Source organism: Monodelphis domestica, chromosome 4 (assembly GCF_027887165.1).
Source record: "Monodelphis domestica isolate mMonDom1 chromosome 4, mMonDom1.pri, whole genome shotgun sequence".
Lineage (NCBI taxonomy): Eukaryota > Metazoa > Chordata > Mammalia > Didelphimorphia > Didelphidae > Monodelphis > Monodelphis domestica.
This window is the reverse complement of record NC_077230.1, coordinates 364794945-364817406: the sequence shown is the minus strand read 5'-3', so window position 1 is coordinate 364817406 and position 22462 is coordinate 364794945. Positions and strand designations below refer to the sequence as shown.

Genomic DNA, 22462 nt, shown 5'->3' with positions numbered 1-22462 from the left:
TTTTGGGAAGGGATCCATAAATTCTAACTCCTTATCTTTGAGCCCAAAGTCATTGAGATCCCAAGGCCAAGATTCACACCCACTAAGAGAAAGGAGCCTAAGGAACACTCTCTTCAGCTCTATCCAAAGCAAAGTGAACACAGTTTCAGAGGTTTCAGGTGTCAGAGGATACAAAAAATATGAAGAAGCCCTGAGTTGACAGGCCTGGAGACAGAAGGTCCTGGGTTCAAATATGACCTCAGATACTTCCTAGCTGTGTGACCTTGATCAAGTCACTTAACCCCCATTGCCTAGGTCTTACCACTCTTCTGCCTTCAACACAGCGTTGATTCTAAGGCAGGAGGTATGGATTTTAAAAAATAATAAAATAAAAAGATGGAGAAGCCCTGAGTTTAGAGCTCTGTTCCAGTCCCCATCCTCAGGGTCCTGGGAAGAGGCAGACCATCTCCCAGGTGAGCTCTGATACCTTCTTCCCAGGCCTCCCTCCCCATCATCCTCCTTCTGAGATTTCTGGCTCAGCCCAGGAAAAGCACTTGCTGACTGATGGCAGGAAGGGGGAATAAAGAAAGGCCCCTTGCTCTGACTAAGAGGCAGGAGTTCCCCTGAGTTTTCTCTAGGGGTGGATGTGGGGAGATCAACTGTACAGCCATGATTCATCTCTAGCCCCCATGGGGTCCTCGGCGACGTCAGAAAGCAACGGGGATGAGGAGTGGCTCCCTGGGTTTTAGCCTCCCTGTACGAGCTCTCAGGCCAGACTCCTGCGGGGACCACTGCCCTCACATCCCCAGGTAGGTGGGCTACAGCCCCTGCCGAGCTGCGCTGAGGGAGGGGGGAAGAGCTGGAGTCCATGTAAAAAAGGGAGGGAAAGAATTGGGCTTTCTCCAGGAATACAGATCCAAGTACCCCAAAGAGCTGCTTCTAAGCACCTCAGTTTCTCCTCACCGTGACCCCCAACGATTCACACAAGCCACATCTACATGGGTCAGAAAGTGGCTGGCCCAGACTTACTGGACAGGGTCAGTCCGTCCCTTGTGCCCATCCCATCCCAAGGACCTCATCACTGTGCCAAAGACCTTCCTGGAGCTTGGTCCCTGCCTCTAGATGCTCTGAAGGTCCCTGAAAAATACAAAGTGGATGAGATGGGAGATCCACCCTGTTACTCCTCGAATCTTTGGCCTGAATTCTCCGTAATCAGGGAGAGGAAAGAGGCTGGGGCTGACTGACCGTTCATCACCAGTGGCCGGAGCAATATTTATCCAAGGAGCTTCCTGCCCTAATGGCCAGAAGAACAGAAATAGCTTTTTTCCGGCCCCATCCCAGTCCCCATCATCATTTAACGGCCAGCATTAGGCATCCCCAGTGCTGCCTCGTCCTGCCAACATACATGGGGCCGGGGAGCTGGGTCCACCACCCAGAGCAGGGAAGGAGCCACCAAGTCTCTGTTCTGCCTGCGACCGCCTCCCTGGCTGACCTATTGCTCTGGCTCGAGTTCGATGAGTCCAAAAGGCCACTGAAGGGGCTTGGAGTCTGGCTACCCGAGGAAGCGAAGGGCTGGGGATGGAATCTGCCCTGTTAGCACGACCTAGAGGAAGGGACCAGCGGAAACTCCCCTTGCTGTGGTCTACCCTTTGGATAGGAGGGAAGAGGGCGTCCCTTAGGCTTCTTTCTCTTGGTGGCGGAGAGGCTTTCGCTTTGGGGGCTCAATGATTTGGGGCTCAAAGCACAGGAGCTCTCTAAATCAGGGGGTCCTGCTGAGGGCTCCGTCTGGCCCCTGGGCAGCCCGAGGCTTGAGGAGATCGGGTTCAAAATGTGAGTGATAGACACGGTGTGAGAGCTTCTCAGAGGATGAGGAGAGGACCTGGAATTGGGGAGCAAACCCTATCTGACCATCACCCGTACACCAAGCTTGGGTCCTCAGAGCTTTTTATAGACTCTCCCTTTTTTTAAGCCTTACTTTCTGCCTTGGTAACAACTCTAAGACAGAAGCGCTAGGGCGAGGCAGAGTTAAATGACTCACCCAAGGTGTCTCATAGCTAGGAGGTCCTCCTGACTTTTTAGCCACGGTGCCTCCTAGCTGCCCCTCCTGTAAGGAGTCTGACAGGAGACGGAGCCCAGCTTAGGAACAGAAAGGTGGAGGGAGAACTGTGGCCTCAGGGAGATTTCACCAGGCTTAGTGCCAGAGGAGAGGGAGAGACCTTGGGTAAGTGGTGTTCTCGGTGCATTGGCCCCAGGTTAGGACAGGGTCTGACCTGCCTGGGGAACCCAGACAGCGGCTCTAGGAGATCTAGCCTGTCCCACTGTCCCTCTGGGGAACTACATCACAGATCTGATCTTGAGGAACTCTGGTCCATTTTCTGACCTCACTTTTGGGGAGGGGGCATCTGGGTGCCCTCATTGTCCTGGATGGCACAGCTAAGTAGGAGGGGACAGTGGACAGCCCTGACAAAACAGAAACACTGAGGGGCTCAAATACAGAGAGGCTCCACCGTCCCTTCGCCCTGTCAGCACCACCAAAAATAGATCCCTCCTTTCATAGAAACCTCTGCTGCACCCTCCTGCCCTCTGCTACAGAACTTTTGCCGGGGTCTGGCTAAAGGAGCGTGATGAGCCTGTGAAGCCATGCTCCTAAACCCTGCACCCCGAAACCCTGCTCCTCCTCACACTGTTTGAGTAGAAGGCAAATGAGTCCCTGGCCAGAGCCACAGGATGCCTGGGTCTTTCCTTCCTGCCACCTGCTCTGGAGCTGGGACACTGGGGCATTGGGACATTGGGATGGAGGCCACCATCACCATGACAACCACAGCAGCTGCTGCTCCCCTGATGCCCTAGGCTGTGGGGCCGAGGGAGTCTTTGGTGACAACACGGATGGGAAAGGGAAGGACGGTGAATTTCTAGTCGCTGGGATATCCCCCTCCTGCCCTTTCTTCATCCCCCTCCTCTGAGGGTAGAGTCACCTTCCAGGGGAAGCCTTGGGTTTGGTGAGGGGCAACCAGGGCAAGAGGGAGGAGCAGAATCTGTTTTTTGCCCTCATTAGTCCTCAGTTTCCTCATCTGAAAAGTGGGATGATAGCCATGGAATTAATCTCTTTTTAGTCCTCACCAGGGTCCCCCAGCGCTGGTCATTCACACTCTCCAGGGACCGATCATCACTGACTGAACATGGCTGGTGGTAATGGCAGCATGATGGTCCTCAGAGGTACCCTGTTATTTTTTACCATGAGCCCTTTGGGACTGTGTGACTGAGTGTCCCCATCCTGTGACTTTGTATAACATCTCTTTACCTTAAGTGGACATAACCTGTGGCTGAACCCAAGACCTTCTCTTTTCCCATGGCCTTTCCTCAACTTTGTGACTGCCATTGATCCAAGACTCTCCCCTCCCTCTGTGACCTCCACCTTCCTCCACGACCTTCTCCTTCACCGTGACACCCCAATCTTTTTTCTGACCCTATGACCTTGCTTGGCCAACGAATTTCCCCTGGTTGTCACCTCCTTCACTGTGACACCCCAATCTTTTTTCTGACCCTATGACTTTGCTTGGCCAACAAATTTCCCCTGGTTGTCACCTCCTTCACTGTGACACCTCAATCTTTTTTCTGACCCTATGACTTTGCTTGGCCAACGAATTTCCCCTGGTTGTCACCCCTTCACTGTGACACCCCAATCTTTTTTCTGACCCTATGACTTTGCTTGGCCAACAAACTTCCCCTGGTTGTCACCCTTCCTAAGCTAAGGACCTTCGTTCACTTGAGTCTGTGATCTTCCATGCCCCCCTCAAATCATTGGTTGTTCCCTGACCCAGTGTCTTGTACCCCCATGAGTGGTCCCCCCCCTCTTGAACCCCCATTGTCTCCCTCTCTACCAGTTTTCCTCCCACTGAGTTGGTTTACTGCCCAGAGCCTGGTGAACGCCCAGTTGACCCCTGCCTCAAGCCGGACCCAGGTACGTCTGGCTACGAGGAGGCTGGCAGCGGGTGGATCCCCCTGATGGCTGGGGTGGGGGCAGAGGGGAACATCTCTCTGATGCCCAGTCTTCCCTCAGGCTTGCCACAGTTTTCACTGCAGAGGGGAGATGTGCTATCAGGGAGCCAAGTACGCCAACCTGACTTTGGACTGCAAGGATGGAGAACAGTACTGTGAGGTGAGGCTGTGAGTACGAGCTGGGGGAAGGGTCGCTGTGAAGTAGAGAAATGGGGCAGTTTGGGTTGGAATGGGGTGATCTGCGGGGGAGTGGGAATTGGGGGTGCTTTTTCTATAAGCTGGGAAGTAGATGAGACAGGACACTTATTTTTTTTTTAACCCTTAAAACAATACTGTGTATTGGTTCCAAGGCAGAAGAGCGGTAAGGGCTAGGCAATGGGGGTCAAGTGACTTGTCCAGGGTCACCCAGCTAGGGAGTGTCTGAGGCCAGATTTGAACCTAGGACTTCCCGTCTCTGGGCTTCGTTTTCAATCTACTGAGCCAAGTAGCTGCCTCTGATTCAGGATACTTGTGAGGAGAAGGAATATTACTTTGAGCTGGGGGTGAGTGTTGGGGGGATTTTGCTTGGAATATAAATGTGAGCTCAATTGTTTTGAGCTGGGGGTATGTGAAGGGAAGGTCAGGGATTTGTGGATGAGGGCGCAATAGAGGGAGAAATATGGGGCAGGTTTCCACAACTCAGACGAACCCCCCTTGGCCTCCCTGGGGACCACCTCCTTACAACCTTCTTTTATTCCCAGCTCTACCAATTCACCCCCACCCACTACATGGCTCGGTGCAGCCAGCAGTGCACCAGGGGCAGCGGCGATGCCACACCATGCATGACGCCCAACGGCACCGTCCTCCGCCAGGACCTGTGCTCCCTGCAGTGCTGCAGGGGCTCCCTGTGTCTCTCTCTCAATGCCGCCACCTACGGTGAGCCATCCCCAGCCTCCTCTCTGGCCCAGGCTCATGGCACTCCCTTCCTGTTTGATCCAGGGCCCTGGCTCTCCGCAGGCCTGGCTTGGGATCTCAGGGACCACGTTTGTGTTTGCTGTGGGTCATCTACTGCTAGGGGTTTCTAACCTGAGCCTGCATGGGCTTACTTTATTTATCTATTCATTCATTCATTCATTCATTCATTCATTCATTCGTTTGTTTGTTTATTTACTTATTTAATTTAAATTAATTTATTTAGTCAATTTATGAACTCACTTTTAAAAACCATTTTGATGACTATTTCAATGTAACCAGTTTCCTTTATAATTCTATGTATTTTATTTAGTGCATTTTAAAATATTGCTCTGAAAATGGATCTGTATAGCTCCCCTACCCCCACCCCCCCAATCTTTCCCTTCCGTCTTGGAATCAATATTGTGTGCTGGTTCCAAGGCAAAAGAGCAGTAAAGGCTAGACAATGGGGGTTAAGTGACTTGGCCAGGGTCACACAGCTGGGAAGTGTCTGAGGTCAGACCTGAAGCCTGAAACCTCCTCTCTCTAGGCCTGGCTTTCAAGCAGCTGAGCCACCCCCAGCTGCCCAGGCCTATGTATTTCAGCAGACTGCCAGAGGCAGTTGTGACATAGAAAAGGTTAAGAACCCCCAGTTTAGCGGATTTGAGGTCATAGCAAGAGTAACTGGTACTTAATCTATCATTTTAGGGTTTACAAAATATTTTTTACAAAATGATTGGGCAAGTCACTTAAGTCCCATTGCCCAGCCCTTGCCACTCTTCTGTCTTGGAATGGATACTGAGACAGAAGGCAGGGTCTTAGGGGGCAGCTGGGTAGCTCAGTGGATTAAGAGTCAGCCCTAGAGACGGGAGGTCCTAGGTTCAAATCTGGCCTCAGCCACTTCCTAGCTGTGTGACCCTGGGCAAGTCACTTGACCCCCATTGCCTAGCCCTTACCACTCTTCTGCCTTGGAGCCAATACACAGTATTGACTCCAAGACGGAAGGTAAGGGTTAAAAAAAAAAAGAAGGCAGGGTCTTTTAAAAAAGAACAAATGATTTGAAAAGTGATAAGGACCTAGAGAAGAACCTTCCACCCAGACCCGGCTTGTTTGTCTGTTTCAGGGAGCAAAGGGCTCACTACATCTCCTCCTTCATCTTCTGCTTTTCCTACCCTCCAGAGAAATGTATGTATTTTATCCAAGCCCCCAACCCCATAGTTCCTTCCCTTTCTTTCTAGTGGGGCAGGTAGTCACTTGGCAGTGGAGCAGGTGGCTAAGTAGGACCCCAGAAGTCTGCCTTCTCTGTTCCAACTAAGATCCAGGCTGGTGTCATGCAAAGAAAACTGTATTTTTGAGTCAGAGGGCCTGGGTTCAAATATTGACTTTGGGTAATCTCGGTGAGTCTCAGTTTCAACTATTAAATGAAGGGTTTTGACTAGCTGACCCCCAAGGTTTCTCCCACTTTCTTAACACTAAAATCTGGGCTAAGCCCCTCACCTCACTGGGGGTGCCCCCTGCCCCTTCTTCTGCCAGGGACTTCCCCACTCTCATCAAACTCTTGGGGAGCCCCAGCTGTGCCTCTCGGCCCTTCCTTTTCTTCGTTTGACCAGCTGCCCCTGGCTGGACCTCCCCTCAGCTACTTACTGCCCGTGTGAGCCTCCTCTGTCTCAGCCTCAGTTTTCTCATCTGTTCCATGAGAAGACTGGACCAGACGGGCTAGGAGATCCCTCGCTCTGGGTCTGAGATTCTCAGAGCCTCATTTTCCTCATCAGCATCCTGAATAGAGATGGGCTGGAGGATCTCTAAAGTTACTTCCTCTCTCCTATGCCTCTTCCCCACTTCTTGCTCTCTTTTCTCAGGGCAAAGTATGTGGGAGCTTCTCTTGCCAGGGAAATAACTGCTTCAGGGGACAGAAAGCCCTGACCCGCTGCCCGCTGGGCTCCGACTTCTGTGTGGTGAGTAGGAGTGGGAAGGAGGATTCTGGTCCAGAGAGCCTGACCCGACTGGGCTAGAGGACTGCGATACAGGGACAGTCTGGGTCTCTCGGAGCTCCCCAATTTGTTTACAGTTGACAAGCAGCATGGATAACGCCAGCCTCTTCTCTCTGTTTTAAAGAATGTCTCATATTCTGTTCACATCCAGAAATCCTTCCTCCTTCCTCTCTCTGCACTCTTTGGGAAATCAATGTTTCTCCTATAAAGATCTGGTTTTATCCATGCTCAAAGCTCTTCAGAGGCTTTTTATTGCCTTACTGAGATTAGTTCCAACCTTTCTGCCTAGCCCACGAGACCCTTTAGGGTCTGATGTCCCCCCACCTGCCTACCAGCCTTAGTTCATGGGTTCTTTTCTTTAAACCCTGACCTTCCATCTTGGAATCAATACTCTATATTGGTTCCAAGGCAAAAGAGCAGTAAGGGCTAGGCAATAGGATTTAAGGGACTTGCCCAGGGTCACACATCGGGGAAGTGTCTAAGGCCACATTTGAACCCAGAACCTCCCATCTTCAGAACTGACTCTCAATCCTCTGAGCTACCCAGCTACTGCCCCATAGTTTATTGATTCTACACCCTGGTCAGCCTGGACCACTCTGCTTCAGGTAGGATATGGTCTTGGAGCTGGGCTTTGAAGGATGGGTAGGGCTTTAATAAGCAACAAATGAGGAAGTAGGAGACCCAGTGTGGACCAGGGGGAAGCCAGGCTTGCCCAAACCCTGGGCATCCACCAACAGAGATGGGTTTCCTTGGCATTTGACTAAAAAGAGAGGAAAGGGAGAGTGATCCTGCCTGTCTCCCTTGGAGCTCTGCAAGGATGCCCCATGATTCTTTGCTCCATTCATTTCTTCAGATGAAGAAGACAAGCTCTGGCTATGAGGCAGGCTGCAGCCAGGCATGCCAAGTGGGAAGCCCAGTGTGTTCCCAGTCCAGGACTGGGTCTTGTTACCAGGAGTGCTGCCGGGCGACGTCCTCCACCAGCTGCCTCCGGCTAGATGGATCCGTTTACTTTAATGGAGCAACTGCCAGACCTGAAAGGAGCCTTCTCTCAGGGTCACTGGCCATGGCCATGCTCCTCCTTCTCCTCCATTCTGGCCCACTACCTTTTCTGCCCTCCTAGAGGGACAGGTGCAGAGTGGGGTCCTGGTGAGAGGCATGAGAGGGGCCTGAGTAGACCCTAGAGGCTCTGGCTAGTCCTCCTCTCCCAGCTCTCCCAGCTCTCCCAGCTATAGCCAGAACTTAGTAGAAGATGAAACTTTAATGCTAGGTAGGAGACAGTTACTATTATAAATACTTCTCTGTTCTTCCTCCTGAAGTCCCTGAGTTTCCCCTACTCCAGACTCAGTCATTGGATGCTTTTCTGATATTGGGATGAAGGGTGCTGATTGGGCTCCAGACCCTGGGCGAAAGAGAAGTTCAGGGTTTGGGGGAGAGGGGAGAAGCCAGTCCCTTCCGTTCCAAGACCACTTAATGACCGGACAGCCCTGCGCATCCCTCCTTTCTTTTTTTCTTTTTCCTTTTTTAATACCTATTTAATTTATTAAAATTTGTTTACCAATTATGCGTAATAACAAATTTCTGCATAAGTTTTCCAAAGTTATATGATCCAAATTGTTTCCCTCCCTCTTTCTCTCCCCTATCTCAGAATTGACAAGCAATTCGATCTGGGTTATACATGTATTATAACGCAAAACATATTTCCATATTGTTCATTTTTGTAAGTGAATAATCTTATAAGACCAACCTCCCAAACCTATGCATGAATAAACAAGAGAAAAATCATATGCTTTCATCTACATTCCTACTCCAACAGTTCTTTCTCTAGAGGTGGACAGCATTCTTTGTCAATTCTGAATTGTCCTGCATCATTGTATTCCTTATAGTAGCAAAGTCTATCAAAGTTGATCATTGCACAACACTGCTGTTTCTGTGTACAATGTTTTCCTGGTTCTGCTTATTTCACTCTGCATCAGTCCACAAAGGTCTTCCTGTTCATCATCCTTCTAGCATAATAATATTCCATCATCATCACAGACAATTTGTTCAGCCATTCCCCAATTGATGAACATCCCCTTGATTTCCAATTCATTCCCACCAGCTAAAATATTTTTGTACAAGCAGGTACCCATTTTTCTCACTCTTTAGGATACAGATCTAGTAGTGGTTTTGCCAGATCAAAGGGTAAGCATCACTTCATAGCCCTTTGGGCACAGTTCCAAATTGCCTTCCAGACTAATTGAATCAGTTCACAACTCTGCCAGCCGTGCATTAGTGTCCCAATTTTGCCACACCCCCTCCAACATTTATCACTTTCCTTTACTGACATATTGGCCAGTCTGATAGTTGTGAGGTTGTTTTATTTTGCATTTCTCTAATCAAGAGGGATTTAGTACATTTTTTCATATCATTATTTTGATAGCTTTGATTTCTTCATCCAAAAACTACCTATTATCCTTTGACTGTTTATCAACTGGGTAATGCCTTGTATTCTTATAAATTTGACTAATTTTTCTATATATTTGAGAAACGAGACCTCCTCAGAGAAACTTGATATAAAAATTTCCCCCTGGTTTGCTGTTTCCCTTCTAATGCTGGTTATATTGCTTTTGTTTGTTCAAAACCTTTTTAATTTAATATAATCAAAAGTCTTCATTTTACATCTTATAATGTTCTCCATCTCTTGTGTGGTCCTAAATTCTTCTCTTTTCCATGGATCTGACAGGTAAACTGTTCTATATTCCCCTAATTTGCTTATAATATCACCCTTTATGTCTAAATCATAAGCTCATTTTGACCTTATCTTGGCCATCTCTCCTTTCGTCTCTCACTTTCAGCTTCCCAGCTCCCCTCTTCCCTGCGTCTCCTAGCACTGGGCAGGGGTCCTTACTCTGAACAAAGTGAAAAGGGCAGAGGAAAGCAGCTGAAGGAATGGGCCATTGGAGGAAGCTTTTTTCTTCTGCTAGGGTCAGGGGAAACTGTTGGTTCTGGGGCTGACACAGTGGAGAGAGCTATTTCTTTCCAGTCTTCTGTCCCTCAGTTGGGGAAGTTTCTGCCCTGTTCTCCCCAGAGATTCTAGTGACTTCTCTACTGTATCCTACCTCAATAAACATTGTGTGACCAAAAAGGCAGATGTTTACTGGAGGCAAGAAGCATACAGTGAATGGGAAGATGAGGAGGTATTAGAGCCCAAAATTGCCTTACCAAGTCTCCATACACAAAATAGGATAGGCCAGTGCTGTAGCCACCCTACAGCTTTGGAAAGAAAGGAGTGGTTAGGTTTTTTTCTCCAGCAAGAGAATAGGAAAGGAATGATTCATTGGTTGGGAGGTTGAGGACAGGGTGAGAGATTCTATAGAATCAGAGCAGAAGCCAAACCAAGACAGAGGAGGTCCTGGGTTCAAATCTAACTCAGACTTGATTTGAACCCAAGATTTCCAGAACTTGACCACTTGGGATCTTTTTATGTGCTCTGGACTGTGAAAGAGGAAACTTAATATTATATTAACAAATATTATTAATATTAATGAAAGGGACTCTAGAATATACAACATACACAAACATGCATTTATGTATATGACACATTTAAAATACAATAAATAATTATGTAATACATTTAATAGAATGTATTATTTACACATATTCTCATACATGCATATGTATATTATTTGCACTATACATTTATGTTAATTATATATTGCACAAATACATACATAACAAATTATGTATGTTATAAAATAGAATGAATATATACAATATTGTATTCTTTCCACTACACCAAAATTCCTCTCTATAGGTTTGGAAAATTGTTTGGGGATTTTAAAAGATTGCTCTATTACAAAAATAAATACTATGGAAATAGATTTTGAGTGCTAATACATGTATAACTCAGTAGAATTGATTGTCAACTCCAGAAAAGGAGAGGGAAGAGGGGAGGGAGCCAACATGATATGTGTGATCATGGAAAAATATTTAAGAATAAATAAATAAATTTGAGGAAAAAAAAAGAAAGTTGTTTGAGGGCATTGAAAGGCTGTGACTTTGCCATGGTCATATGGCTAGTATGAGTTGGAGGCTAGCTAAACAGAACCCAGGTCTTGATTCCAAGATCTATTCTCTAGTTCATATTTGACACTGCTTCTTTCTTCTTCCCATCATAGTCAGAAGGTCTGAGTTCAGGTCCTAGATCTGACTCTTATTAAGCATGGATAAGTTTCTTTAAGGAGGTCTCTGAGATTCCTTCCAACTCCCCTGCTGGAAGCAGGGATATACCTAAGACTCTAGATTTGATCCACTTTTCTTCTATCCTCATATTTTCCTAATCTACTTCCAATGAACTAATCATCTCTATAGAAATGCCTCCCAAATCTAGCTGTAACTCAGAGCTCAGGGCTACCCTTCCTACTTCTTCCCCAAGATGCCAGGCCCAGTCCAATCCCCAGGATTTATACATTAGAAGAACTTTCTCTCCTTGATTTATTACTTCTCTAATCTGAAATTTTGAAATTTACTCCAGGGAAATCTTCATATTAACATTTAAGTATATCTCATGTCTAGAGGTCTCCAAATATGAATGGGGAATGAGATCCGCAGCTCCCATATAAACTCTCCAGGTGATATTGTTGGTATTGGGTATGGGCAGTTTGAGATTTAAAATAGTGAAGCCCATAAACTTTAGTGAGTTAAAATGGTGGAAGATATAAATTGTGATAGATATAAGAGAGGGTGAGTAAATTTGACCGCAGAAAATATGTTTCACTACAGTGTCTTGGTTTTTTAATCAAATATAAGGTGGTCGCCAGGGAAATATTCCCAATTATTCAAATACCCAAGTCAACTGGGTTTTATAGAGATTTTTAATTAATAATATAATGAGGAATTAGAGAAAGAGAGAAAGAGTAGGAAAGGAATAATTATGAAGGGCCTCAAGCCAATATGGCCTAGACCTGAGTCTTAAGAGAGAGAATCAGTCAGTCAGTCTTTTAACACTCACCACAAGGTCTGCCTAAACAAGGATTCTAGTGACACCAGGCCAGCTCCATCTCAGCTGACTTCACCAGAGAGCCTTCCAGCAAGACCTCCTTAGAGATTGTCCTACAAGAGCTTCCCTTCTCCAGAGCCTCTCTCAAGAGATTCTTCCCAAGCGGTCCTCATCAGAGATCCTCCAAAAGGAATTCCTCCAAAAAGATATCTCCTCAAGAGATTCTGCTTTTTCTTATATAGGGGTTTTTCTCCCATGTCACCTCCCCTAAGTCCCTACATCTACCAATCACTGTAGACGCTTTCCAAAGGACTGCTCATCTGAATTCCTGCTAAGTTGACCAATCTCCTCAGTAAGTCTGAACTAGAGAAAACACAGCTGAGTCAACTAATCTCATCAAGAGAAAACTTGCCCGACTCTTTTAGGTACCTAGCATCCCATTGTATCAATTCTAAAAACAAGCCTGGCTCAAAGAACTCCTTGCCTTATTATAAGCCTGGGTCCAAGTACTTTCATTGTTTAGCAAGGAGTTTTCTCCCCTAAAGCAGTCTTAAGTACAGTTGGAGTAGAAGTCCTCCCATTTCTGATCCTGGCGAGTTCTCACATCAAAATGGGGAATGTTTCTCAGTAGGGAATTTGTTCCAATTAAGAATTCCCTGATGGGGAAATTTTTAACATTCACAAGTCTGACAGATTTCAAGATTTACAGTGGCCAATCTTTGCTTCACCCTATAGAAAATGCAGAAGATCAAAAAGACTTTCAGGAGTCCAAAACACATATAGAAATATTTTTAAAAAATTAAATAGCTCACACTCTCCTCTTGAAAGGGAAGTAGGGCTGGGTGGCTCAGTGGATTGAGAGCAGGACAAGAACAGAAGGTCCTGGGTTCAAATTTGGCCTTGGATACTTCCTAGCTGTGTGACCCTGGGCAAGTCACTTGACCCACATTGCCTAGCCCTTACCGATCTTCTACCTTAGAATCAATACATACTATTGATTCTAAGACAAAAGATAAAGGTTAAAAAAAATGGAAATAGGCTTGGGAAGGGAGAGGAAATGGAAATCAAGCATTTATATACTACCTACTAAGTGCCAGGAGCTATATTAAGTGCTTTTCTACAAACATCATCTCATTTGATCCTCACAACAACCTTCCAAGATTGATTTTGCTATTATCCCCATTTTACAGTTGAGGAAACAGAGACAAACATAGGTTAAGTGACTTGCCTGGAGTCACAGAGCTAGTAAGTATCTGAGAGGTCAGATTTGAACTCAGGTTTTCCTGACTCCAAGTCTAATATTTCATCTATTTCACCACACTGAGGTGACCCTTTATCATTCTGATGAGTCTCTCTCTCTCTCTCTCTCTCTCTCTCTCTCTCTCTCTCTCTCTCTGTCTCTCTCTCTCTCTCTCTGTCTCTCTCTGTCTCTCTCTCTCTCTTTCTCTCTCTCTCTTTCTCTCAAGCTACTACCTAGTGTTCCTCCAACCCAGTGTACTACTCCAGAAAGTAAAGTAAACAATCTCTGGGGGTTACTAAACAAGTAATCCTCTTTCCATCAGACGTATGCTGCCTGAATAATTCCTATTAACAGCAAGGGGTGGCAAAGTATCCCTTGCTTCACCCCCTCCCCCTAACTTAATATTGCTTTGCTTTCCAAGGACATTGCTTAAGTATTACATGAGTAATCCTCTTAGTTTTCCCAAGAGGAAATGGTTTTTGTGAAGCTTCCTCTCTCTAGAAGGACTAATGTTAAAATTGTCAAACTTGAGAACTCTCGGAGTTGACCATAGAACAAACCCCAAGCTTGGCACTGCCCAATGAAATCTCCTTCCCTACTACAAGGAATTCTCCTTATCTACGCAACAGGTTTAGTTTCAGTTACATTGTCCAAAAACAAGCACCTCTGTCACCTTCTTCTGCAGGAAAATTCATTGCCTCAGACTCAAGTCTATCTTTCAGTCCAGTGCATAAAAATATATGTTATATATGTATAATATGTATTTATTCCATGTGTAAGGTACCATCAGAAGTGTCTGGGTGGAGGAGAGACATCCTTCCTTAACTATTCACCAAGAAAGGTGCAGGGGAAAGCAAGACTAGAAAGAGACCTGAGTTCAAATCCAGCCTTAGGCATTTACTAGCTCTGTGACCCTGGGTCTATCACTTAACCTGTCTGCTTCAGTTCCTTATCTGTAAAATGAGGAATAATAATAGCACCTACCTCCCAGATTTGTTGTGAAGAGTAATTGAATTGAAAATATAAATCATCTTACAACCTTTAACCACATATAAATGCCAGTAGTAGAAGTAGTAATAGTAATTGTCATGACCATTTTGTCTTCATGGACCTGAGACCATCAAGGCTTAGTGGATATGTTTTTTAAAACGTCTTACCTTTTGTCTTAGAATCAATACAAAATATTAGTTCTAAGGCAGAAGAGCTTAGAGTAAGGGCTAGGCAACTGGAGTTAAGGGACTTGCCCAGGATCACACATCTGGTTACTAACAATTTTTTTCCTTTTCCCTTGTTATTTATTTAGTCCCTCTCCACTCCCTACACTATACAAGGCATCATCTAGCTGGATAGAGTTTTGAAACCAGGAAGGACTGGGTTTAAGTTCTGACTCTGACATACTTGCTGTGTGATCCTGGACAAGTCACTTTTTCCTCTTATTGTTCTAGGAACTCTAAGACTATGAGTTGTGGAAAAGGTGTCAGACTCTGTGAACTATATACAGTGTGTTATACTGGAAAGAGCCCAGGATTTGGAGTCATTGGATCTGGATTCATATTCTAGCTGTCACTTATTACCTGTGAAAGCCTACAAGTCACTTCAGCTCTCTGGGCCTTAGTTTCCTCATCTATAAAATGGGAGAGAGTTTGGATTAAGTGATCACTAAGGTCTCTTCCAGCCCGAAAACTTCTATCAGCTCTAAATCCAACAATCGGCTTAGAGAAATTTAGCAAACGCTTGTTGGATTGATTTCTACTTATTATGACACCATTTGGAGACCAGGATCCAGACCTCCATTCTGGGCTGGGGCATGTGTATTCATATGCGCGAGCATGGGGTGGAGGCGGGAGGAGATGGGGTGCTGTCCCCAATAATCTTTCGGGGGGCTGTCAGGGCGGGTAAGGACCTCTTAAGACCACATAGATGCTTAAGGGGTTAAATAGCACGGTCGTGTTGGGACAGGCGCAGTGCAGGCTGGGACTTGTAGGCCACTTGGCCTCCTGGCCCGCTAGCCCGCGGGCAGCTGCGTGGAGCTTGCCGGGAGGTGTAGTGAGCTGGCGCTGTCCCACTGGCCCCGGGCTCTTCGCTGTCTCCAGCACGCTGCAGGCTGCGACATCCCCAGAGGTAGGCAGGCTGACAGCGGCGGAGCAGCCTGAGCCATGAGCTGCAGGACCCGGCTGGAGTCTCGGCTGGGTGGGCAGACTAAGGCGGGCGGGGTCAGAGGCTGCGGATGTGGAGCTTGGGTGGGGTACCCTCCTCCTTCCCACTCCCTTGTCTATCTCTGCAGGACACTGCGTCCCCTCCTGCCCCACCTCCGGCTGATGCAACCCGGCTGGACACTCGCCCAGGGAGGGTGGTAGAAATTGGGGAACAGTAGCGGGGCTGGACTATGCCCCCTCGCCACTCCAATGCCCTAAAGTCTGGTCCATCGCCATCTCTTCTCATCCTCCATTGCCCTCCTCTCGCCTCCCCCAGCCCTCCGGGGCCCCGGGACTGCAGCACCCCCTCAGCCGTCCGGTCAGTTGTCCGGTCTGGACCGGAGGACGTCTGCACCGTACCCGCTCCAAGACCTGAGCCGTGCGGTTCCGCCGCCGCAGTTGCCAGTATGGACCAATCTGGAGCCATTCAAGAGACCCTGGCCCAGGGTGAACACTGCGTTATTGTATCCTTTCCTTGTATGCCAGGCTCTTGAAGGGCGGGGGAGGGGAAAATGAGGAAGGGAACACTGAGTGGTGCCCAGGTTCGTGAGGGGCTTTGGGGAACAAAAAGGCTAACTTCCTATCCTTTCCTGCTCTCATTTCTGCAGAGCCTGGCCCCATTTCTATTAGTCTCCCTGCTCCCGTTCCCCTGGTTAGTAAGTCAGAGAGAGGCGCGGAAGATCAGGGTGGAGTGAGCCTGGTTGAAAGACATCCCTTCCTTCCTTCCTTCCTTCCTTTCGTCATTCCGTCCTTTCTTTCCTCCCTCCTGTTTTCCTTGACCTTGAGCGGCAGGCGGTGCAGGGTGTAGTGTGTGTTGGGGACAGTCTCCAAAGCCGGCTTTTGGGCTTGGTCCGATGTGGCCCGGAGTATGCGTAAGTGAACTTAGAATCGCATCTTGTCAAAGCGTCCGGAAGGAGCCTTAAAGTTCATCAATTCCAGTCTCTTCTTCTTTTTTTTAATCTATGAGGAAACTGAGGATCGATGAAGGGAAGGGATCTATCCAAGGTTCCAGAGCTAGTGAGTGGAAGCGCTAGAAATTACACCCAAGTTTTGGATCTTCTGTTCCCAGAGTCTTTGCATTATAGCAACTGCCTCCTCTTTGTCCCTGACACACTATTTAGTTAACTTGGGACGCTAATTTGGCATTAGTGTTTGTTTGGTTTCTCTGGGGTGGGGGGATCCCTAGCATTCCCGGAGGGCTGGGCCTAAGTAAGATTCATACTTCCTTTGCTCTCATTTTGTGGACTAGATTGACTGGGTCAAAGTTCAGTGACCCAGTGTAACTCAACAAACATTTATAATAGCAGCTGTGTGGAAGGCTTAGCTAAGGTGGCACAGTGGAGAGAGTTCCTGGCCTGAAGTCAGGAAGACTCAACTTCCTGAGTTCAAATCTTGCCTTGGACTAGCTGTGAGATCCTGGGCAAATCACTAAACCCTGTTTGTTCCTCATTTGTAAACAGAGCTGGAGAAGGAAATGGCAAACCTCTTCAGTGTCTTTGCCAAGAAAATTCCAAATGGAGTAGTCAGGACAGCACAACAGCATGTGTCTGTGTTTGGTGCTGGGGACATTCACGGTTCAGTCCCTGTCCTCATGGAGATTGCAGTCTGGTAAAGAAAAAAATTGGGGGGGGGGACACTTTTGGGGGTGCCTTTTGTCAACATGGGGAATTTCCTGTGTGAAAATGTTCTCCATAATTGCAGTTCAGCAACTCTTTTGTGATTTATGGTCTTAGAGAGTTGCCTGGGGTATTAATAGGTTAAGTAATTTAAATAAAGTATTACAGCTAGTACAAAAATCTGTCATAAGAAGGACTTGAACTCGGGATTTTCCAGATTCAAGGACTGACCCTGTATCTATGACAGCAGGGTGTTTCTGCCCAAGAGAAATGAACTAAATGAACTGAATTCATTTAAATTGGAGCTCAGAATGAATGAAGGAATAACCTTTGTTAAGTATTTGCCATATGTTTAGTGCTGGTGATACAATTTGAAACTAGTCTGAGCTCTCTGGCTTACTTTGTAGTAGGGAAGACAACACACAGAGGAAGTAGTGTTCAAGCAGGGTGTGTTTATTGGTGAAATCACAGGAATGATGAGTGGAAGCATAGGTGAATCAGTAGATACACATCACAAACAATTGGTGGAGAGTGGTGGAGAGGAGGGATACTTGCAGCAGTAGGGCAGATGGTAAGGTGCTGGCTGAGGTGAATAGTCACATGGGATTTTGAGTAAGTCTGGGGCCCCAGGGAGATATAGTGAACATGGCCCCAGGCCCGTGGTTCTAAAGCTTAGTGGACTCAATCACTCAAGTCTCATGAGGTCTGTCTAAACGTCCCAAGGGAGTATCAGCAGGAGAAAAAGCAAGGAGATGGATGGAATTCAGGAAGATTTGGGTTCAGTCCTGCCTGTGGCATGTATTTGTAGGTAGAATAAAACAATTCAATTCAATAAAGATTTAGTGAGCACCTATTATGTGTGATCCCTGGAAAGACAAAGATGAAGCATGACACATTCCTGACCTTCAAAGAGTTTACCTGTCTACTAGGGAGATGAGACAAGGGCACAGATGATTCTTTTTAATGGTAGAATATGTGTCCCAAGAGGATGACTCGAGAGCTTAAAGGAGGGGTAATTCTAGCTGAAAAGGATCCCTCACTTTTGTGCAGTATGACAATGTATCTAAGCCCCAGTACATGTATACTCACCTCCACCTTTCAGAAGATTTCTTTTATGTCTTAGCACAGTTACTGCCTCCTCAGTGAAGCCTTCCCTGATTCCCTCAGGTGTAAGGACTTTCATCTTTGTCAAAAGACCACAATAATAATAATAATTCACATTTGAATAGCACTTGAAGTTTGTATAATGCTTTCCTCATAACAACTCGGTGAGGTATGTTTTGCCAGTATTATTTTCCCCCCTTTTACAGATGAGGAAACTGAGGTAATGAGTAATTAAATGACTTGCCCATGGCAACCTAGAGATTCTGAGGTGAGATTCACAGAATCACAGAATTTGAGAGTTGGAAAAGACTTCAGTGGCCATTTAATCCAGACCACAGATTAAAGGAATCCCTACTCTCTCATATCTGAACGTGTTAGCCAGCTGTGTTCCAAGGGGTGGGGTGAGGAAACCTTTTTCTTCAGTAATCTTTTCAGAAAGAGAACTGAGCTTAATTTGATAAGATATGTTCATCGTAATCACTGATTTTTTTTCTGGGTGTTAACTGCTATCTCTTTAATGATCCATTCTAAAAATTCCCCACGAACTGGTTCCCCAATTAGACTGTGAGCTTCTCAAGGGCACTGACTGTCTTTTGCCTTTTTGAGCAACTGAAAGTGCTTAGCATAGTCTGTGGCACCTAGTAGCCACTTAACAAGTGTTGGTTGCTTGACTGACTATAGACTGGAGTCTTCCTCTTCTTTTGAAATTGGGGCATGTCTTTCTTCAAGCTGGTGTTACTCTGGTTTTCTATGGCCTTTCAATTATTATTACTGAGAACTGCAACTCTCATTATCTGCCATTCATTTAAGTAGGGGAGGACCAGGTGAATTGAGTTCATCAAGAACAGACAGGTGCCCTTTTGCTATCTCCTTATTTATCATGGGTATAAACCTCTATTAAGCCATTCTTTGTTGCGTCATTTCTAGTGACTCAATCAATTATTTAAAAAAGTATCCTCTGGCAGAGAAACAGAAGCATAATGGGAATTAAGTAGCTCCATGTTCTTTCTGTTGTCACTTACCATGTTCCTATCCACAACAGGCCAAGGTTCCCTCCCTTCTTTGTTCCTCCTTTTTTTCTTTCTATTTAGCTTAAAAAGGTGATCACTATTTTTTGGTCCTTAATTTCCTTTGCCAGCTTCAACTCTGCTTCTCATGATATCATTTTTATAGGACCATGCCATATTTTTATAGTGTGTCCATTGTGGCATGGACTTGCTTCCATTTTCTGTACATTTCTTTTAAAAATCTAAGTTGGGGGGTGCGATGGAGCTAAGTGGCTGAGTAGATTGAGAGCCAGACCTGGAATTCAGAGGAATTGGGTTCAAATCTAGCCTCAGATACTTCCCAGCTATGTAGCCCTGGGCAAGTCACTTAGCTCCCATTGCCTAGCCTTTACCAATCTTCTGCCTTGGAACCAATGCACAGTATTGATTTTAAAATGGAAGGTAAGCATTAAAAAAAGATGGAAGTGAAGAGGCAGAGCATTCAGGGCATGGTGGAAGAGACATTGCAAGGGTTTGGAGACAAGCGATGATATGTAACATTTGAGAAGCAGGGTGCTTGGATTGTTGAATGTGTGGGGAAAGGGTGAAATGTAAGAAGTCTGGAAAAGTATGAAGAAATTTCTCCTTTATCACAAATGCCAGGAGGAACTGGTTACTTCTGTCCAGGCAAACCTTCATTTTTATCCCAGCAACAGTTTTCTCAATGTTAGTGTGAGTATGATGGAGAACAGGATTCCTACTTGTTGGTTCCATCAACTTTTGCAAGAAGAAATTATCACCAAGGCAAATCAGGAAATTAGCTGTTCTGCTTTGTCAGAGAAAAAGGGAGGAAAGGAGAAAGGATTGGGGAGGGGGAAAAGAGGGGAGAGAGACAGAGAGAGAGAGACAGAGACAGAGAGAGAGAGATCTTCATCAGATGTCTGGGTAATTGAAGTTCTTCATCACTATTATACCTGTGTTCCAGGCTTGTGATCTATTTCCCAAATTCTCTATTTCTTTTTCTTCTCCAAGTATTCGGTAATATACTCCAATGACAAAATCATTTCTGTTTTTCCCTCTATTAACATTCATACAAATATTCTTCATCATATTCCCCCATTTAGTTCCTGTATTTTCTTACATGTGCATGTACATGTATATGTTCTTAAAATACAATACTGCCTCCAACCCAATATCTTTTATTTATCCTTTTTTTTTAACCATTACCATCTGTCTTAGAATCAATACTATGAATTGGTTCCAAGACAGAAGAGTGGTAAGGGCTAGGCAATGGGTGTTAAGTGACTTGCCCAGGGTCACACAGCTGGGAAGTGTCTAAGGCCAGATTTGAACCTAGAATCTCCCACTTCTAGGCCTGGCTCTTAATCTACTGAGCTACCCAGCTGCCTCCTATCCTGTTTCTTTTGCATATGGTAAACCCATCCTGAGCTAAGATCCAATTGTGTATTATAGCACATCAAACCTCAGTGATCCCTTTGAAGTCAAATTTATCTCCTTTCATTTTAACCACTAGTTCATCTTGTGTGTTGCATAAACTCTGGGCATTTGTGTATAGACATGGGAGTCATGAGATTTTTCTATTCTGTCTCCTATAAACTGTATGTTTGAAGTTTTCTTCTTTATTCATTGCAGCTACTGTGTTGGGGAATATATAAAATAGGCAGCCCCTACCCTATTTTTTAGTTTAAAGACCTTTTGTTCAGATTGATAAGATACTCAACAAATATATTTTTACCAACTTCTGTTAGAGATACTTCATCTCTGGTCAAAAATCTGTCATCTTTGTATTTCAACCTGTGGTTCAGAAGTACAAATGTCATTCTCAAACTACTCTTTTGGCCAATTGTTCCCATCCCAAATTAATGTTTCTCTTCTTCATCACCTCTTGCTTTAAATGGTTAATAGTGAGAAAATTGCCCCTGGAGGCATGTGGTCTTTGATTTCTTGCTTGAATCTTTATAAGCATGAGCAACATTTTTTTTTCAGCTTCTTCTGGGTGTTTCATTTGTGTCCACTGGAATAACCAAAAGTAGGTAGCTGTTATCCATTTTGATAAGCCTCAGGGCATTCTCTGCCATGTCTTGGATCCATGTTCTGGGAAGACAGAAGACCACTGTTGTTATCTTTTCAAAAGAACTGTTGAGCAGGGAATCACCAATTCCTGCTCTTTTTTTCTTCCTCTGATCTTATTGAATGATATCTGTGACTCCACTTGATTATTCTTTGGGATTCAATCAGCTTCTCCCTCCCCAGGGTACCCAGTTCCATCCTCTTCAAGATGAGCTTCAAGTCCAATTTAGAACTCTAATTGTACTTCAATTTCCCTTTCCCTTTCCCTTCTCTTTTTCAATCAACAAGCACTAGGAAGAGAAAGAAAGGCAAAAACATTGTCTATGCCCTTGGCAGTAATAGGAAAGCTGGGGAAAAAGGAGGGTTTGAGAGGAGCATCATGAGTTCAGTTTTTGGCAGGCTGAGTTTGAGATACCATCATGGTAAACAAGCAGATGGAATAGTGTTACGCAGAGCAAATTCTGCTCTCTTTTCCACTTTATTTTTACTGCTAGGCTTCCATTTCCACAATACTGATACTAGTTAAATCTTCTCTCCTCTGCCTCAGATGACTGTTAATCCCCACTCCCACCCCATTGAAGCCTTGATTTTGTTCCTTTTGGATCACTTCCTCCTCCCTAACAGCCTGGAGGATGGAGAGGTGGCTTTTACATCTCTTACCTTCTGCTCCAGAATCAGGATAAATCTATATGTTCTTGGAACACAGCTAAGCCACTCGACTCTGGCAGAAATATAAATGTTGCATACTCAATGAAAGTCACAGCATGATTTCTTTTCTTTTTAAACCCTTACATTTTGCCTTAATATCATTTTTGAGACAAAAAGAAGAATGACAAGGGCTAGGCAGTTGGGGTTAAGTGACTTGTCCAAGGTCACACAGCTAGGAAGTATCTGAGGCCAGATTTGAGCCTAGGATCTCCCAATTTCAGACCTGGTGCTCTATCCACTGTACTACCTAGCTACTCCACAGTTTCTTATTAATATTCTGTATATTGGCTGAGATATTCAGTACTTTTGTGTGTATATTTTTTTTTTCAAAGACCCCAAACTTCTGCCTTAAAATCAATCCTAAGTATTGTCTCCAAAGCAGAAGAGTAGTAAGGGCTAGGCAATGGTGGTTAAGTAACAGGAGATCCTGGATTTGAATCTGGATGCAGACACGTCTTAACTGTGTGACCTTGGGCAAGTCACTTAATCTTGACTGCCTCGCCCTTGCTCTTGTTCTCTCTTAGAATAATACTAAGACAGAAGGTAAGGGTTTGGGTGGGGGAAGACTTATGGCCTCCTCTTAATATCTCTTCTTAATAATTTGGAAAACCCACTCAATTTCTTTTTATTAGACTTTCCATAATA

At 45.4% G+C, this 22462-nt stretch overlaps 2 protein-coding genes across 4 annotated transcripts in view; both read left to right on the top strand.

The window, feature by feature from the left end:
* The first annotated feature begins 711 nt into the window (after window positions 1-711).
* On the top strand, window positions 712-8695 carry LOC103099877 (uncharacterized). Its single transcript, XM_007492825.2, has 8 exons — window positions 712-788; window positions 3093-3195; window positions 3864-3940; window positions 4040-4138; window positions 4719-4893; window positions 6032-6093; window positions 6768-6863; window positions 7753-8695. The coding sequence occupies exons 2-8, from the start codon at window positions 3159-3161 to the stop codon at window positions 8017-8019; spliced, it is 813 nt and encodes a 270-aa protein (XP_007492887.2). The 5' UTR covers window positions 712-788; window positions 3093-3158; the 3' UTR covers window positions 8020-8695.
* A 6383-nt stretch (window positions 8696-15078) lies between these two features.
* INPP5B (inositol polyphosphate-5-phosphatase B) overlaps window positions 15079-22462 on the top strand; it is a 79515-nt gene continuing 72131 nt past the window's right edge. The window contains exons 1-3 of one of the 3 annotated variants that reach the window (XM_007492820.3): window positions 15079-15238; window positions 15402-15776; window positions 16105-16184. In XM_007492820.3, the coding sequence (XP_007492882.1) occupies window positions 15504-15776; window positions 16105-16184 (353 nt within the window). In that variant the 5' untranslated portion in view covers window positions 15079-15238; window positions 15402-15503. Of the gene's footprint in view, window positions 15239-15401; window positions 15777-16104; window positions 16185-22462 lie in introns of those variants that run through there. The other 2 variants (XM_007492823.3, XM_007492824.2) reach the window with 2 other exon arrangements.